Source organism: Pseudophryne corroboree, chromosome 1 (genome assembly GCF_028390025.1).
Source record: "Pseudophryne corroboree isolate aPseCor3 chromosome 1, aPseCor3.hap2, whole genome shotgun sequence".
Lineage (NCBI taxonomy): Eukaryota > Metazoa > Chordata > Amphibia > Anura > Myobatrachidae > Pseudophryne > Pseudophryne corroboree.
Window position 1 is genome coordinate 788560916 of NC_086444.1, and position 17465 is coordinate 788578380.

Sequence of the window (17465 nt, forward strand, 5' to 3'; positions counted from 1 at the left end):
GTCCAGGTTTAATTTTATCCTCCATTTCTCTAACGTCCTAGTGGATGCTGGGGACTCCGTCAGGACCATGGGGATTAGCGGCTCCGCAGGAGACAGGGCACAAAAATAAAGCTTTAGGATCAGGTGGTGTGCACTGGCTCCTCCCCCTATGACCCTCCTCCAAGCCTCAGTTAGGTTTTTGTGCCCGGCCAAGCAGGGTGCAATCTAGGTGGCTCTCCTAAAGAGCTGCTTAGAAAAAGTTTTTAGGTTTTTTATTTTCAGTGAGTCCTGCTGGCAACAGGCTCACTGCAACGAGGGACTTAGGGGAGAAGAAGTGAACTCACCTGCGTGCAGGATGGATTGGCTTCTTAGGCTACTGGACACCATTAGCTCCAGAGGGATCGAACACAGGCCCAGCCATGGAGTCCGGTCCCGGAGCCGCGCCGCCGACCCCCTTGCAGATGCCGAAAAGCGAAGAGGTCCAGAAACCGGCGGCAGAAGACTTTTCAGTCTTCATGAGGTAGCGCACAGCACTGCAGCTGTGCGCCATTGTTGTCACACACTTCACACCAGCGGTCACGGAGGGTGCAGGGCGCTGCAGGGGGCGCCCTGGGCAGCAATGAGAATACCTTGTTCTGGCTAAAAAATACATCACATATAGCCCTTGGGGCTATATGGATGTATTTAACCCCTGCCAGGTCTCACAAACTCCGGAGAAGAGCCCGCCGAAATAGGGGGCGGGGCCTATCTCCTCAGCACACAGCGCCATTTTCCTGCTCAGCTCCGCTGCGAGGAAGGCTCCCAGAACTCTCCCCTGCACTGCACTACAGAAACAGGGTAAAAAAGAGAGGGGGGGGGGCACTTTTTTTTGGCGTTTTTGATATATATTAAGCTGCTATAAGGGAGACAACACTTCTATAGGGTTGTTCCTATATATTTATAGCGCTTGGGTGTGTGCTGGCAAACTCTCCCTCTGTCTCCCCAAAGGGCTAGTGGGGTCCTGTCTTCGATAAGAGCATTCCCTGTGTGTCTGCTGTGTGTCGGTACGTGTGTGTCGACATGTATGAGGACGATGTTGGTGTGGAGGCGGAGCAATTGCCGGTAATGGTGATGTCACCCCCTAGGGAGTCGACACCGGAATGGATGGCTTTATTTATGGAATTACGTGATAATGTCAGCACATTACAAAAATCAGTTGACGACATGAGACGGCCGGAAAACCAGTTAGTACCTGTACAGGCGTCTCAGACACCGTCAGGGGCTGTAAAACGCCCTTTACCTCAGTCGGTCGACACAGACCCAGACACGGACACCGAATCTAGTGTCGACGGTGAAGAAACAAACGTATTTTCCAGTAGGGCCACACGTTATATGATCACGGCAATGAAGGAGGCTTTACATATCTCTGATACTGCATGTACCACAAAAAGGGGTATTATGTGGGGTCTGAAAAAACTACCTGTAGTTTTTCCTGAATCAGACGAATTGAATGAAGTGTGTGATGAAGCGTGGGTTAACCCCGATAGAAAACTGCTAATTTCAAAGAAGTTATTGGCATTATATCCTTTCCCGCCAGAGGTTAGGGCGCGCTGGGAAACACCCCCTAGGGTGGATAAGGCGCTCACACGCTTATCAAAACAAGTGGCGTTACCGTCTCCTGAAACGGCCGCCCTCAAGGATCCAGCAGATAGGAGGCTGGAAACTACCCTGAAAAGTATATACACTCATACTGGTGTTATACTGCGACCAGCCATCGCCTCTGCATGGATGTGCAGTGCTTGGGTGGTTTGGTCGGATTCCCTGACTGAAAATATTGATACCCTGGATAGGGACAGTATTTTACTGACTATAGAGCATTTAAAGGATGCATTTCTATATATGCGAGATGCACAGAGGGATATTTGCACTCTGGCATCGAGAGTAAGTGCGATGTCCATATCTGCCATAAGAAGTTTATGGACGCGACAATGGTCAGGTGATGCGGATTCCAAACGGCATATGGAAGTATTGCCGTATAAGGGGGAGGAATTATTTGGGGTCGGTCTATCGGATTTGGTGGCCACGGCAACAGCCGGGAAATCCACCTTTTTACCTCAGGTCCCCTCCCAACAGAAAAAGACACCGTCTTTTCAGCCGCAGTCCTTTCGTTCCTATAGGAACAAGCGGGCGAAAGGACAGTCATATTTGCCCCGAGGCAAAGGAAAGGGTAAGAGAGTGCACCAAGCAGCTTCTTCCCAGGAGCAGAAGCCCCCCCCGGCTTCTGCAAAGTCCTCAGCATGACGTTGGGGCTTTACAAGCGGACTCAGGGGCGGTGGGGGGTCGACTCAAGAATTTCAGCGCACAGTGGGCTCACTCACAGGTGGACCCCTGGATCCTGCAGATAATATCTCAGGGTTACAGGTTGGAATTCGAGAAGTCTCCCCCTCGCCGGTTCCTAAAGTCTGCTCTGCCAACGTCTCCCTCAGACAGGGCGACGGTATTGGAAGCCATTCACAAGCTGTATTCTCAGCAGGTGATAGTCAAGGTACCCCTCCTACAACAGGGAAAGGGGTATTATTCCACACTATTTGTGGTACCGAAGCCGGACGGCTCGGTAAGACCTATTCTAAATCTGAAATCTTTGAACCTGTACATACAAAAATTCAAGTTCAAGATGGAGTCACTCAGAGCAGTGATAGCGAATCTGGAAGAAGGGGACTTTATGGTGTCCCTGGACATCAAGGATGCTTACCTGCATGTCCCAATTTGCCCTTCACATCAAGGGTACCTCAGGTTCGTGGTGCAAAACTGTCATTATCAGTTTCAGACGCTGCCGTTTGGATTGTCCACGGCACCTCGGGTCTTTACCAAGGTAATGGCCGAAATGATGTTTCTTCTACGAAGAAAAGGCGTATTAATTATCCCTTACTTGGACGATCTCCTGATAAGGGCAAGGTCCAGGGAACAGCTGGGGGACGTAGTAGCACTAACCCAAATAGTGCTGCAACAGCACGGGTGGATTCTGAATTTTCCAAAATCTCAATTGACCCCGACGACACGTCTGCTGTTCCTGGGAATGATTCTGGACACGGTTCAGAAAAAGGTGTTTCTTCCGGAGGAGAAAGCCAAGGAGTTATCCGAACTTGTCAGGAACCGCCTAAAACCAGGGAAAGTGTCTGTGCATCAATGCACAAGAGTCCTGGGAAAGATGGTGGCTTCTTATGAAGCGATTCCATTCGGCAGATTCCACGCACAAACTTTTCAGTGGGATCTGCTGGACAAATGGTCCGGATCACATCTGCAGATGCATCAGCGGATAACCTTATCGCCACGGACAAGGGTGTCTCTTCTGTGGTGGTTGCAGAGTGCTCATCTGTTAGAGGGCCGCAGATTCGGCATACAGGACTGGGTCCTGGTGACCACGGATGCCAGTCTGAGAGGCTGGGGAGCGGTCACACAGGGATGAAACTTCCAGGGAGTATGGTCAAACCTGGAGATGTCTCTTCACATAAATATACTGGAGCTAAGAGCGATTTACAATGCTCTAAGCCTGGCAAAACCCCTGCTTCAGGGTCAGCCGGTGTTGATCCAGTCGGACAACATCACGGCAGTCGCCCACGTAAACAGACAGGGCGGCACAAGAAGCAGGAGAGCAATGGCAGAAGCTGCAAGGATTCTTCGCTGGGCGGAAGATCATGTGATAGCACTGTCAGCAGTGTTCATTCCGGGAGTGGACAACTGGGAAGCAGACTTCCTCAGCAGACACGATCTACACCCGGGAGAGTGGGGACTTCATCCAGAAGTCTTCCACATGATTGTGAACCGTTGGGAAAAACCAAAGGTGGACATGATGGCGTCTCGCCTCAACAAAAAACTGGACAGGTATTGCGCCAGGTCAAGAGACCCTCAGGCAATAGCTGTGGACGCTCTGGTAACGCCGTGGGTGTTCCAGTCAGTGTATGTGTTTCCTCCTCTGCCTCTCATACCAAAAGTACTGAGAATTATACGGCAAAGGGGAGTAAGAACGATACTCGTGGCTCCGGATTGGCCAAGACGAACTTGGTACCCGGAACTTCAGGAGATGCTCACGGAAGATCCGTGGCCTCTACCTCTAAGACGGGACCTGCTTCAACAGGGACCGTGTCTATTCCAAGACTTACCGCGGCTGCGTTTGACGGCATGGCGGTTGAACGCCGAATTCTAAGGGAAAAAGGCATTCCGGAAGAGGTCATTCCTACACTGGTAAAAGCCAGGAAGGAGGTGACTGCACAACATTATCACCGCATTTGGAGAAAATATGTTGCGTGGTGTGAGGCCAGGAAGGCCCCCACGGAGGAATTTCAATTGGGTCGATTCCTACATTTCCTGCAAACAGGATTGTCTATGGGCCTCAAGTTGGGGTCCATTAAGGTTCAAATTTCGGCCCTGTCGATTTTCTTCCAGAAAGAATTGGCTTCAGTTCCTGAAGTCCAGACTTTTGTAAAAGGAGTACTACATATACAGCCCCCGGTTGTGCCCCCAGTGGCTCCGTGGGACCTTAATGTAGTTTTGGATTTTCTCAAATCCCATTGGTTTGAGCCACTCAAATCGGCGGATTTGAAATATCTTACATGGAAAGTAACCATGCTACTGGCCCTGGCTTCAGCCAGGAGAGTGTCAGAATTGGCGGCTTTATCGTATAAAAGCCCATATCTGATTTTCCATTCGGACAGGGCAGAACTGCGGACGCGTCCTCATTTTCTGCCTAAGGTGGTGTCAGCGTTTCACCTGAACCAGCCTATTGTGGTGCCTGCGGCTACTAGCGATTTGGAGGATTCCAAGTTGCTGGACGTTGTCAGGGCATTAAAAATATATATTTCAAGGACGGCTGGAGTCAGAAAATCTGACTCGCTGTTTATACTGTATGCACCCAACAAGCTGGGTGCTCCTGCTTCTAAGCAGACGATTGCTCGTTGGATTTGTAGCACAATTCAACTTGCACATTCTGTGGCAGGCCTGCCACAGCCTAAATCTGTCAAGGCCCATTCCACAAGGAAGGTGGGCTCATCCTGGGCGGCTGCCCGAGGGGTCTCGGCATTACAACTCTGCCGAGCAGCTACGTGGTCGGGGGAGAACACGTTTGTAAAATTCTACAAATTTGATACCCTGGCTAAAGAGGACCTGGAGTTCTCTCATTCGGTGCTGCAGAGTCATCCGCACTCTCCCGCCCGTTTGGGAGCTTTGGTATAATCCCCAAGATTTTACTTACCGATAAATCTATTTCTCGTAGTCCGTAGTGGATGCTGGGCGCCCATCCCAAGTGCGGATTGTCTGCAATACTTGTACATAGTTATTGTTACAAAAAAATCGGGTTGTTATTGTTGTGAGCCGTCTGTTCAGAGGCTCCTACGTTATCATACTGTTAACTGGGTTCAGATCACAAGTTGTACGGTGTGATTGGTGTGGCTGGTATGAGTCTTACCCGGGATTCAAAATCCTTCCTTATTGTGTACGCTCGTCCGGGCACAGTATCCTAACTGAGGCTTGGAGGAGGGTCATAGGGGGAGGAGCCAGTGCACACCACCTGATCCTAAAGCTTTATTTTTGTGCCCTGTCTCCTGCGGAGCCGCTAATCCCCATGGTCCTGACGGAGTCCCCAGCATCCACTACGGACTACGAGAAATAGATTTATCGGTAAGTAAAATCTTATTATTGCGCATTGTGCCTTATTATATTTAAATCACAGCATAAACTTCCAGATATTTCATTGTTATAAAGAATGTCCCCTCCGATTCTCCCGTTTCTGTTCAGATGGATGCGACTCGTCCTTTCATTGCATCAAGTCCAACCAATGGGAAAGAGACGGTTAAAGAAAACTGGCTGTCCAAAGATCCATATGACAATCATTATGGAGATACCCACTACTACAACTACATGACAGACTGCTGGGACTGGACATCCTACCCCAAACCTCGCTTTGCTTCTGAATATGGTTTCCAATCCTGGCCATCATTTAGTACATTACAAAAGGTAAGAGTAAAATATGTTCTCTGACTCCTGTAGGTTACTTACTATTTCAGTGTTATACGTTCCTGGCTGCCAGCATTTTGCACTCTCATATAGACAAGTTTGTTCGTTGGATGAGCAATTCCTAATAGCCTATAGTGTCTGTAGAACAGAACTGAAATGCCTTCATTGTATACCTATATGCACCTGTGCCCCATGCCTCAGTCAGTAATGACATTAGTTTCTAGTGAGTTGATTGTCTGAATTCTGTCACTGTGTATTGGTGCTGGATGCAGTCTAAGCTCCTCTTTCCTGCTCCTCATTGCAGTTGTCCTACCACAATAGATAGAACAGTTGCTTTATTTTTCCAGATATTTTCCTTTCAGTTCACTAAATTCTGAAGTAGTGATTTTAATTTGTTGTAACTCTTGTGTTATATGCTTTATCCTCGAATTCTTTTATTTAGATTTCGTCTCCAGAGGACTGGTCCTACACTAGTAACTTTACAGCCCATCGACAGCACCATGCTTCAGGGAATGAGCAGATGACTTCCCAGGCTGGTCTCCACTATAACATGCCTAAGAACACTGATCCTATTACAGAGTTTCAAGATACCTTGTACCTAACTCAGGTAATATCAGTTCTTCTCTGTCTGTCACTGAGTTGGTGTTGATTTGTAGGCTAATATGTCCATCACGTTGATACATAAGGTGCATACACACTTGCCGATAAAATGAACGCCGTTGCTCATTTTCACCCTTCCTGAGCGACGTTGTTCACTTTCTTGGCAAGTGTGTATGCCGGTGATGACGACTGAAGCGCGGCACGGCGGGTCGCTAACGACCCTCTGTGTGGGTGGTGCATGCATGCTCAATGTGGACTGTCGTCCAGGAGCTGCCTGCACAGCCCGGCCGCTGTGTAACGTCACTGAGTGATATAAACGGTCATATAGCTCAGTGTGTGTGTCCGACCGCCCCGGCTCGAGAGGGTAAACACTAGGCGACGTCACTCATAGAGTGTGTATGCACCTTTACTTTAATATTTACTTGGAGACGCATGATTTTGTAAATAATGTATCTTTAACATTGTTATATACAAACACGTGTGTTTTATCTGTTCAAGTACATTGTCGTTTATATCCACTCTTAGCATATACTATAGAATACAAAATTAGCATGAAAAATAACAGTAAGGAAAAAATAAAGGAAACACTTGATTTCAAATAGGGACGCAAAGCTTGTTGATGGCATACCCTTCCATATAGGAGTGGTCTGTGAGTTCTATATAGCGGTATAAAAGTGTGGGTTAGGTCCAGCTGCCCAGTGTTTTGTCTGCCACCAGTAGTAGAAGAGACCGCAGTGATTATGCAGGACATGTGCTTGTTGGGGCAGCTTTGGAAGTAACTACAATGGTAGAGTGCTCATCTTACTTATGTTACATTATGGACTGTGTCTAAAGTTACATAGACTTAAACTCTGGGAAAGACATCATAGACCAGGGGCAATTGTGGGAGGAGCATGCTCCTTGATTGGGATGTCTGTGCATTCATTCCTGACTCTCCAATGCACAATGGAGGAGAAACTTTGGACATTTTAGTGAATAGGAAAAAAAACAGGAATTTGTTTATTGATTAGAGAAAAAGTCACGCATGGTTCTCTCTCTGTGTGAGTGCTTCTTTCCTACAGTGCAGGGTTCCAGTGGCATCATCGTAAATGGAGCTTTTTTTTTTGTTATCTTGTTAGCGTTGGTGACTCAGTTTATTATATATACCTCTACTGTGTCTGTCTTGCACAAGTACAGTGGGAGCCCACTCCTCCCCAATAGTCCTATTATGGAGGGGCGATAACAATTACCATATATTGCACCGTCATGCTCTGACCCCATAAGTTTCATACCAATACCCGTTCTTAATTCTACAAAAAACAGAAAGAAACACATGCGATTCATTCCTGCTTGCGACAGTTGTATTACTCAGATGCCTTTTTTCAGCCTAAAAATGTTGCAGAATTCCAACACTGTCACGCGAGGCTGGCTGTAGTCCGTTGTACAGAGGGCATTCAACAACTTTAAACATCAACAGATTTTAATGCAGGTTCACAAACACAAGGTCACATGTGACTCCAGGAACAGATGAGCTTGACATTTCAGAACTTTATATATACTTTTATCAAGACAAGTTAAGATAATGTACATCATAGCAGCAGAATTGTATGATTCATCCACCCCCACCCACGTCATCATGAGCGTCTCTGTCTGTTGTAGTCATATAGGCAAAGGAAAGTGAAAGAATTTAATAATACCTGAGTAATTGGTGTGTGCCTCTCTAGGTAATGCAGGCTCAGTGTGTAAAACTGCAGACAGAGTTTTACAGACGCAGTCAGAGTGAGATTGTGAATGGACTTGGCTACACGATGGGGGCACTCTACTGGCAGCTGAATGATATCTGGCAAGCACCTTCTTGGTCATCTATAGGTAATTTGGAAATACGACAAAAAACTGTTGGACACTGTATATTAACCAGCTGCACCTGCTACCTCTTGGCTACAGCACTGTCCAAAGTGTGCAGGGGAAAGGTGGCCAGGACATATGAGCATACATGTGAAGTTGTATAATAACATATGTCCTGGCTTCCTTCCCTGGGAATATGCAGCCGATGCAGCATGGGATACACTTTCAGCCTGCCAATCGTCATTTAGCCCTCCCCCGGACTCCTGTGAAACCAGCCAATGGGAGTTCCCAGGCGGCCTAAATGACTATTGACAGGCTGTATGCCTTGCTGCAGTGGCTCCTGATTCCCGGGCAAGGAAGCCAGGACATATGTTAGATACAACTTCACATGTATGTTCATATGTCCTGGCCAGCTACCCCCAGCACACCTTGGACAGCACTACAGCCCAGGAGCAGCAGCCAACGCTGATATCGACCAATATACCTCATATGCAAAACACACCTGTGTTTGCATTTAGTTTTTAAACCTAGGCCCCAATTTATCAAGCCTTGGAGAGTGAAAAATAGCACGGTGATAAAGTACCAGCCAATCAGCTCCTAACTTCCATGTCGGAGGCTGTGTTTGAAAAATGACAGGTAGGAGCTGGTTGGTTGGTAGGTACTTTATCACTGTTCTATTTTTCACTCTCCAAGGCTTGATACATCTGTGCCCTAGTTTGAGGTGCTTTTGAGACCTTATGTTTAGCTATTATAAACTTGTGTATAAAATACGTGCAAACACCGAAATTAATAAAAAAATAAAATATATATACAGTATATATACAGTATATATATATATATATATATATATATATACTGTGTGTGTGTGTGTATATATATATATATATATATATATATATATATATATATATTTATATTTTACATTATGGTCATGATATCAATATTAAAGTTAAAATAGAAAAACTGTTTGCCTTATTTAAAAGTATAGCATTTGTATCTACAATAACATATTAAAATACGTATTTAAAACACATTAATTGCTGCTAATACAACAGGTGGTAAACATATGCAAGTATCAATCTGATTCCTAAACTATAACCAAAAGGAATTCCTGCTAACATGCTGTGATCACAGCTGTACATTTAGCTGGGAGTGGTGCATTGGGTCATTATGTTTTGTAAGTGGTTCTAATACGCTACAGATGAATCCTAGCTAGTATGTCGTGGTCATGCACTGCACGCACACTCACAATCCGTAGTATAGAAATGGGTGTGTACGCTCCAACGAACGGGTTGCAAGTGGGCGCGGAAAGTTGCAATCAACTAGGACACATCTGTAATTTAAATTTGTAAACCTAAAACATAACGCCATTAAGATGCATCCATATACTGTTAATTGTGTGTGCAAGTTGTAAACTTACCTCGCACTTGAATTTCGGGCACAAAGAAGACTGACAGAGGAGTGATGTATATGCTGCTTATTAACAATTTCTCATACAAGGGGAGCCTTATTAAATCTTGGAGAGAGATAAGTATCAACCAGTCAGCTTCTAACTGTCATTTTATAGACTACGCTAGAAAAATGACAGACGCTGATTGGTCAGTACTTTTTCTCCAAATTTGATAACTCTCCACCACAGTAGGATGCTTGTTCTTAGCTATGCATGCAACCTCTAGCACTCCAGACATTTTGAATAATCTGTTGCCCAGAGCAGTACTTGCAATTTGTTCAGGAACAACACTTAGAACCATGGAATTCTATTGGAATGATACCACCTTGGCTTCATTTATGTCTGTTTTTCTCTGTGGTGTAACACACGTCATACCTTATTTAGTTCTAAGAAAACCAATGGCGTTTGCTGAACAAATAAACACTAGAAATCACGGTAGTTTCCAGAAAAAAAGTGCAATAGGTGAAAATAATGCAGCTTTTATTTATTTACTAAAAACAAATTTGGGCTTCCAGTTGAAAAGAGATTGCTGCATTTTTCTGAGCAGCTGTGGGATATCCCAGGGAGAATGGCACCACAGTTGCCTGTCCATATTTGTACATAGTGAAACCCCCTCTACTGGGCTTTGGTATATTTTGTCAACATGCTTATAATGTCGACATGCTTAACATGTTGACATTGATCTTGTCAATATTCCATCATGTTGACACTAATGAAATGTGGACTAAAGGTTCCAGGTGGTCTAGTGGTGTCTTCCGGGTCCAGCTGTCAGCTGATGATCACGGTAGCAGTTCCAGCTGAGTATCGTTATCCATTTACTCTACCCTTAGTACCTAACCCTCCCCTCCTGTAGCCTAACCTCTGCTGCCGCTGCTTATCCCTCTCCAGCCCATGGAAAATGTTGACTTTTCACACGTCGTCTGCAAATATTGACACATTCCGTTTAAACAATATCGACATAACTGTTGACACGTGGTGCATTGTAGACATAGCAGAGGGTCAAAAACTACAAAAAAAATGTTTCTAACCCATGCCCAGTTTGCACGATAATGTCTAGATGGTGGAAGTACAGCAGGAAAACTGTTAAAACAGAGTAAACGCTTCCCCTCCCCCCACTACTTCTTTTTTTCTTAAGGCAACATGGACAGCTGCTAAGTTAAAAGTAATTTTTATTTAGAATATAACATGGGAAATCTACTTATTTCACAGCCCATGTTGGATCTGAGCCGCCCTTACCTGTAATATAGTATTGCTCATTGGTCAGCAAGCGGTAATTAAATAAAAGCACCTTTTAAAATGAGAGTGCCCCAGCTCGAAAATGACATGGCTCTTTAGAACCCCTTCCCTACTATATCTGCTTCAATGCCGCGGCCAAACACGACAGGTTTGGCCTGTTCCCGACACTGCCAATTCTACTTTCTTTAAAGTCTGATTGACATTGTCGGAAATGGGGCTAAAACCTGTCTGGTTTGGCCACGCTTCCGACAGCAAACATGGATTCCGACAATCCACGTGGTTTCCTCAAGTCAGGAATTCCCGTGTTGTTGGGAAAAAAAAGCCGCCATTGAATAGGTCGGAACCCCTTCCGACCTAAACCTGTCGGAGACTGCAGTCTTTCCAACAAGACGGCAGTTTCCGACAACATTCGAATACACCCCAAAGACTGAACGGGGGCTCCCTCATCTCTAAGAGGGAGCATATCCTTCCAGACAAGGTTTTTCCTAAGCTAGGGCTAAGGACATGAAGGCTATGAAAGAGCCTCCTGCTTTGCCATGATGTCACCACAACCATGGCTAACGCTGAATACAAGCACACAATGGGCGGTATTCAAATAGTATATCATGCCCAATCTCCTTTCTAAATTGATCCCCGTTATCGCGCATATCGTGCCCGTAATAATCCGGTTTAGCTGCGTAAAGAGTTGGGCGCCCTCACTACCCAAGGGGTAACGAGCTGAAATATACCGCACCCATCAGCAGAAACAGAACGGGTGTGGAATGGGGTGAAAAAAATTGAATAACGACCAATGTCTTCCATGACAGCAGTTCAAGAATACCCACAAATCATTTCTTGTACCCCTTAATTGCAAGCCAAGTGGGACTTAACTATATTCTCCAATTTATGTACGGCTTAGCACCTGCATACTCCATATGACAGCTGTCTCACAATGTGAAAAAGATGATTAAAAACAACATAGTACACCGCTAATGAAAATTATTTCAGTACTGTAAATGTAATGCATACTTGCCTACCATCCAGGATCTTCCGGGAGACACCCAAGTTTCGGCTGCCCTCACAGATCCCGCACAGTTCTCCCGTGTGATAGTGGTTGCATGATTCACTGAATTGCCTCGTCATTGTCGGCCCCTACCAGTGTAGTGCTGCAAATCGTGCGATTACTCCATAGAGATGGGTTATTACAAATCCCACTGCCACCCCCTTCCCTCCTACGTGGACTTTCCCTCCCTCTAATTCCTGAGTACAGCACAAAGAAATAGGAAGGATGATGTAATGTGGTGAGTGTATTTATATGTATTTATGCAAGATACCAGAAGTTCCATAACTTGTAACTGTATGTTCTTATGTCTTTTATATTGCCACATTATTGCTTTATGACTAATCGTATCCTTTATAATGTACAGCTCAGTGTATATTGCAGGTACATCATGAAACCATGCACATTAAACTCTCATACTTTGCTCATTTGTGCTTTCATTATTTTGTAGAGTATGGAGGCAAATGGAAAATGCTTCATTACTATGCAAAAGACTTCTTTGCTCCTGTTGCAACAAGTGCATTTGAAGACCAAGAAGTTTTACACATTTATGGAGTGTCTGATCTGTTGAAGGATTACTCTTTCAAGCTTACCGTAAGTTCCGCAGTTTCAAGATTCTCAAAAAAAACTACAGCTCAGCCTAAAGGAAAAGTCTGAAGAGGAGTAGTATAATTTTCGAGACTTCTAGCGATCATTTATCTAACACAGGCGGAGATATATTAATGTTTTTACTGGTTCTTAAGTTTCCTGCCCTGCATCACCCATTATCGAGGCAAGCAGGGTCATTTACCGTCCGGATGTAATAAATGAATTGCAGAAGAGGGACAGTGTTAACTCACCTCTTTGGCGAAGTGCACTCTCCCTGTGTCGGCTGTAGCTGCTGTCAGGGACCAATGCTTGCATAGATTGTGTGCATGCGCTGGCCAGAAATTCCCCAGCAGCTTTTTTTTTTGAAAAAAACTTTATTCATTTTTGTTTTCACAATTTCTGGATGTTGAAGCTGACAGCCAGGGACAATGCTGTGTGCACGCCAATGACAGCTGCAGCTGTTGAAATTGCTAGCTACAATTATCGGAATGGTCAGTGCCACTGACCGTTCGTACATTTTGCTTGCACATCAGCGCACTGTCTTGCAGATAGGAGCACTGTTAATGACATGCACATAGCGCACCCGTTATTTAGCACACAACCCAACATAAGTACAAGGGGGAGAGAAGGGGTATGTGCGGTACATAACGTGCGCAGATACCGCTATACCCCATAATGTAGGATCATACGCCTACCCTACAGTCTGTAAAATGACAGAAGACAATTTGTTGCCACAGGCAACTTCTCCACTTTGTCTCTCAAAGGTTTGTGAGATGAGCTTACCTTTTCACTCTTTATCCATGTTTCAGGGAGCATATTAACTATACCTAAATCATGCTGTTTGTAGAAGTCACGAGATGTCAACATGCATACCAATCATCTGTCTATATAATCAAACTGCTGAGAAAAAATGATGTCATCCTGTTGGAATGTAATGACAGTTGGTATGACCTCTGACCCTTCCACCAGTGTCCGAGATGCAAAAGATAGATGGAGAGAAAGTGTTGGGAAGAGAGAGAAAAGGGGGAGGAGTGAGAGATGGGGAGAAATTCTGGTGGAGGGAAATAGGGAGCATGGGACTGGGGGAGAAAAAAATAAGTAAAAAAAAAAACAAGGAAAAGCCAGGTTAGGCTGGGAATTACAGCTGGATGGATGGATAATATGAGAGTTGCAGAGTGATAAAAATTGTCACCCCATTGGCATGTAATGACAGTAGGTAAGATTTCTCACTCCTGCCACCAGTGTCAGTGATGATACTTCAGAGAGTTGAGACATAACTCACATCTACAGTCTCCAGTCAGTTATGTTACTACCCATACTTAGTGCTACGTTTAATAATGAACGTATTTGCTGCCACAGTAATATGAACAAGTATACCGCATGTATTTAACATCATTTACCTTCTGGCAAGGTCTTCCTCCTCTGCGCCATCCTTTTCTGTGTTGCCAGCAGCCTAATGCTGTCAGTGACGGGCTGAATTAATGCACATGCGTGACATCCGTCTGCGCTTGTGCATTGCACTTCAGCCAGCTGGACTTTGCAAAGCCTGGAGGGCTTTGGTGAAGATGGTGTAAGCAGTACAGTCACAGCAAAGGTAAGCTAAGCTCTCCACTGTTTGCTAAATACTGCATGGAGCTCCGAACTCCTTTAGTGAGTGATAAAGGGGTTATCTTAAATGGATGCGTTACTCCTCACATACCATCTCTTGAAGAAAAGACACCCAGTAACAACATTACAATATTATTTACAACTACAAATGTATAACTGTATAGAAGCAAGGAAAAGGCACACAGGAATACACAGGGCATACAGAAAGAAGAGGAGGAGATATTTTGTGACCGCCGCTCGGGATCCCGGCGGTCACCTTGCTGATGCCTGGATCCCAAACGATCAAGCACTCGACAGTCGGCATGCCAACTAACGGGGACTATTCCCACTCGTGGGTGTCCATGACACCCATAGACTGGAAATAGAACCTGTGGCGAGCCACCGAGCCAACAGCATGGCGAGCGCAGCGAGCCAGTAGGGGGCTCTGTTGCGCTTGCACTCCCCCCCCCGCCGGCATTCTGCGGTCAAAATCCCGGGGTCTGTATGATGACCTCCGGGATCCCCACCACCGGTCTCACAGCCCCAACCCGTGGTGTGGACTTCCCAATACATACAATAGTATGTTTGAAATGAAAAAGGTAATGCTAAAGATAATAAATATTATAATAAAATCAATATTAAGAAATAAAAAGGTCACATGCAAATAAACAAAGTAATATAAGAAGCCAGCCAGTACTTGGTAATACAGTAGTATAGAGCGTAGTATAGCAGAAATACTGAGAAGAGTGATGGTTATAGAACCTGTTTTTCAGGAATTAGTCAATGGGGCAGAGTGTTTCTCATTCTTTGGGGTCTGGTTGCTCCCATTGATTGATGCCACTGTTGGTTAATGCTAGATTATGATCAAAGGATTTCCAAGGCAGGTTAGCAGTACTGGATTCCAGTCTCCTCAGTACACTTGCACTTGTTTAAGCCAGCAGTGTGCCTTCATTGTTATTCTATTAATGAAGGCATTTCATATGCCAGTTCCTACCACCATTTGGAAGACACCCACACTACTAGCCTCATTACTTAAATAAAACAGGTTGGTTGTGCAGCTGCGCACTGCGGTGCGTATGTGATTCGGGGGTTGCTGCTGCTAATGAGCAAATTTGTCCTCTTTGCCTGGTCATACAACATAAAACACTTTGGGGTATACAGCGCACAGCCCCTTTTGGTGCTATGTGTTACTACAATCTCGTCGTGTAATTAAACTAAATAATTAATGAATGCTGTGTTGTTCAACACAAATAGATAACATTTATTCTTATTATAACACGTATTCACTGGGCGATATGCACCCCCAACAATGTTATTGCCTCTAAATGAAGCTACAGTGCATCTCACTATCCCTCTCAGGGGCTCCAAATCTTTACAGATTGCATATGGTCTTAGTTCGTTTGAAGGGTGGTCTTCAGTATGCCGACTGACGGGATCCCGGCGCACAGTATACCGGCGCCGGGATCCCGACAGCCGGCATACCGACACTTATTCTCCGTGGGGGTCCACGACCCCCCTGGAGGAAGAATAAAATAGCAAGGGGCTCATTTGCGCTTGCCACACTGTCGGTAAGCCGGCGGCCAGGCTCCCGGCGCCGGTATGCTGGTCGCCGGGAGCCCGACCGCCGGCATATCGTAGTGAACCCTCGTTTGGATATGAGTCACAATTTAAATATGCTTCTGGTGAGTGTCCACAAACTAAATCTCTAAGTGTAGCCAAATGTAGGATTATAAATTAAAATTAAAATTGTCCAAAAATATCAAAAGGGTTTCTGTGAACAGAGTCAGCCTGCGGCGTCCCGCTGGTCCATATTCTATGTGTGCACACTTTGAATAACTAAAGATGTCAGAATCCGAATCGACTTTATTGGCCATGTACACTCACGTATACTAGGAATTGTTTGCGGTTTACAATGCTTTGCCAAATAACAACATAAAAAGAATAAACATTACATAGTACATAGCATAACATACAGTTGAGGGTCTTCACGGTGTCATTAAACATATAGTGTGGGCTGTGGTAGAAAGTAAGGGGCTCCGGACTGTTCTTCTCCCCCCTGCCCCAGCCGCCGGAGATGTGTCTGTGTAGTCACTCCCCTGAAGCTGCTAGAGGAAAGAAGCCGGCGTCAGGACACTGTGGACAGCGGAGGAAGCCAGCGAGGTGCATCTCCATAGGGGGAAATACGTGCAGTAAGCCGCTCTGACAGCCGCAACTGTTAACGTATCTTTCCCAAGACAGGACCTATTCCCTTAGCCTACCAGCTCCCGGGGAGTGACTGTACACAGAAGGACAGTCCGGAGCCCCTTACTTTCTACCACAGCCCACACTATATGTTTAATGACACCGTGACATCTATCGTTAATCAAAGTGTGCACACACAGAATGCGGACCAGCGGGACGCCGCTAGCTGACTCTGTTCACAGAAACCCTATTTGATAATTTTTGGACAATTTTAATTTATAATTCTACATTTTACTACACTTGGAGATTTAGTTTGTGGACACTCACCAGAAGCATATTTAAATTGTGACTCATATCCAAACGAACTAAGACCGTATGCAATCTGTCAAGATTTGGAGACCTTGAGGGATAGTGAGATGCACTGTAGTTTCATTTACAGGCAATAACATTGTTGGGGGTGCATATCGCCCAGTGAATACGTGTTATAATAAGAATAAATGTTATCTATTTGTGTTCAACATCACAGCATTCATTAATTATTTAGTTTAAGTACACGACGAGATTGTAGTAACACATAGCACCAAAAGGGGCTGAGCGCTGTATACCCCAAAGTGTTTTATGTCATTCCTTAAATATCATCCTAGCCTTTGGACACTGCTGAAGGAAATAGCCAGATCCTCGCACTGTGATTAGTAACATGGCAATGGGCCTGTGAGGAATACCTGCTCTTTACAATGGGTATTACTTCACGTGGGGTCATACTATATGTTCTTTTTGGTTATATTCTCCCCTGGCCTACAGGCTTGGGTGGTAACTCTTCATCCAATAGGAATCATTTCTGACATGATAGAGCCAGCAGCTACTTTGTCACCAAACCTGGTTATACAAGAGCTGGACCAACATGTGAAGAATCACTCTGGACCTTCTTTAGAATATGGGTAATATGAACAACCACGCTATTAGTTTTACAGCCTTTGTGACTTTTCTTTCCAC

At 45.1% G+C, this 17465-nt stretch overlaps 1 protein-coding gene across 2 annotated transcripts in view; it reads left to right on the top strand.

Moving 5' to 3' along the window:
• The window catches only part of MANBA (mannosidase beta), a 144106-nt gene that overhangs the window by 115772 nt on the left and 10869 nt on the right, over nt 1-17465 (top strand). For both annotated transcript variants that reach the window (XM_063918309.1, XM_063918299.1), the window contains 4 exons: nt 5749-5967; nt 6410-6574; nt 8271-8415; nt 12568-12710. In XM_063918309.1, the coding sequence (XP_063774379.1) occupies nt 5749-5967; nt 6410-6574; nt 8271-8415; nt 12568-12710 (672 nt within the window). The remainder of the gene's footprint in view (nt 1-5748; nt 5968-6409; nt 6575-8270; nt 8416-12567; nt 12711-17465) is intronic.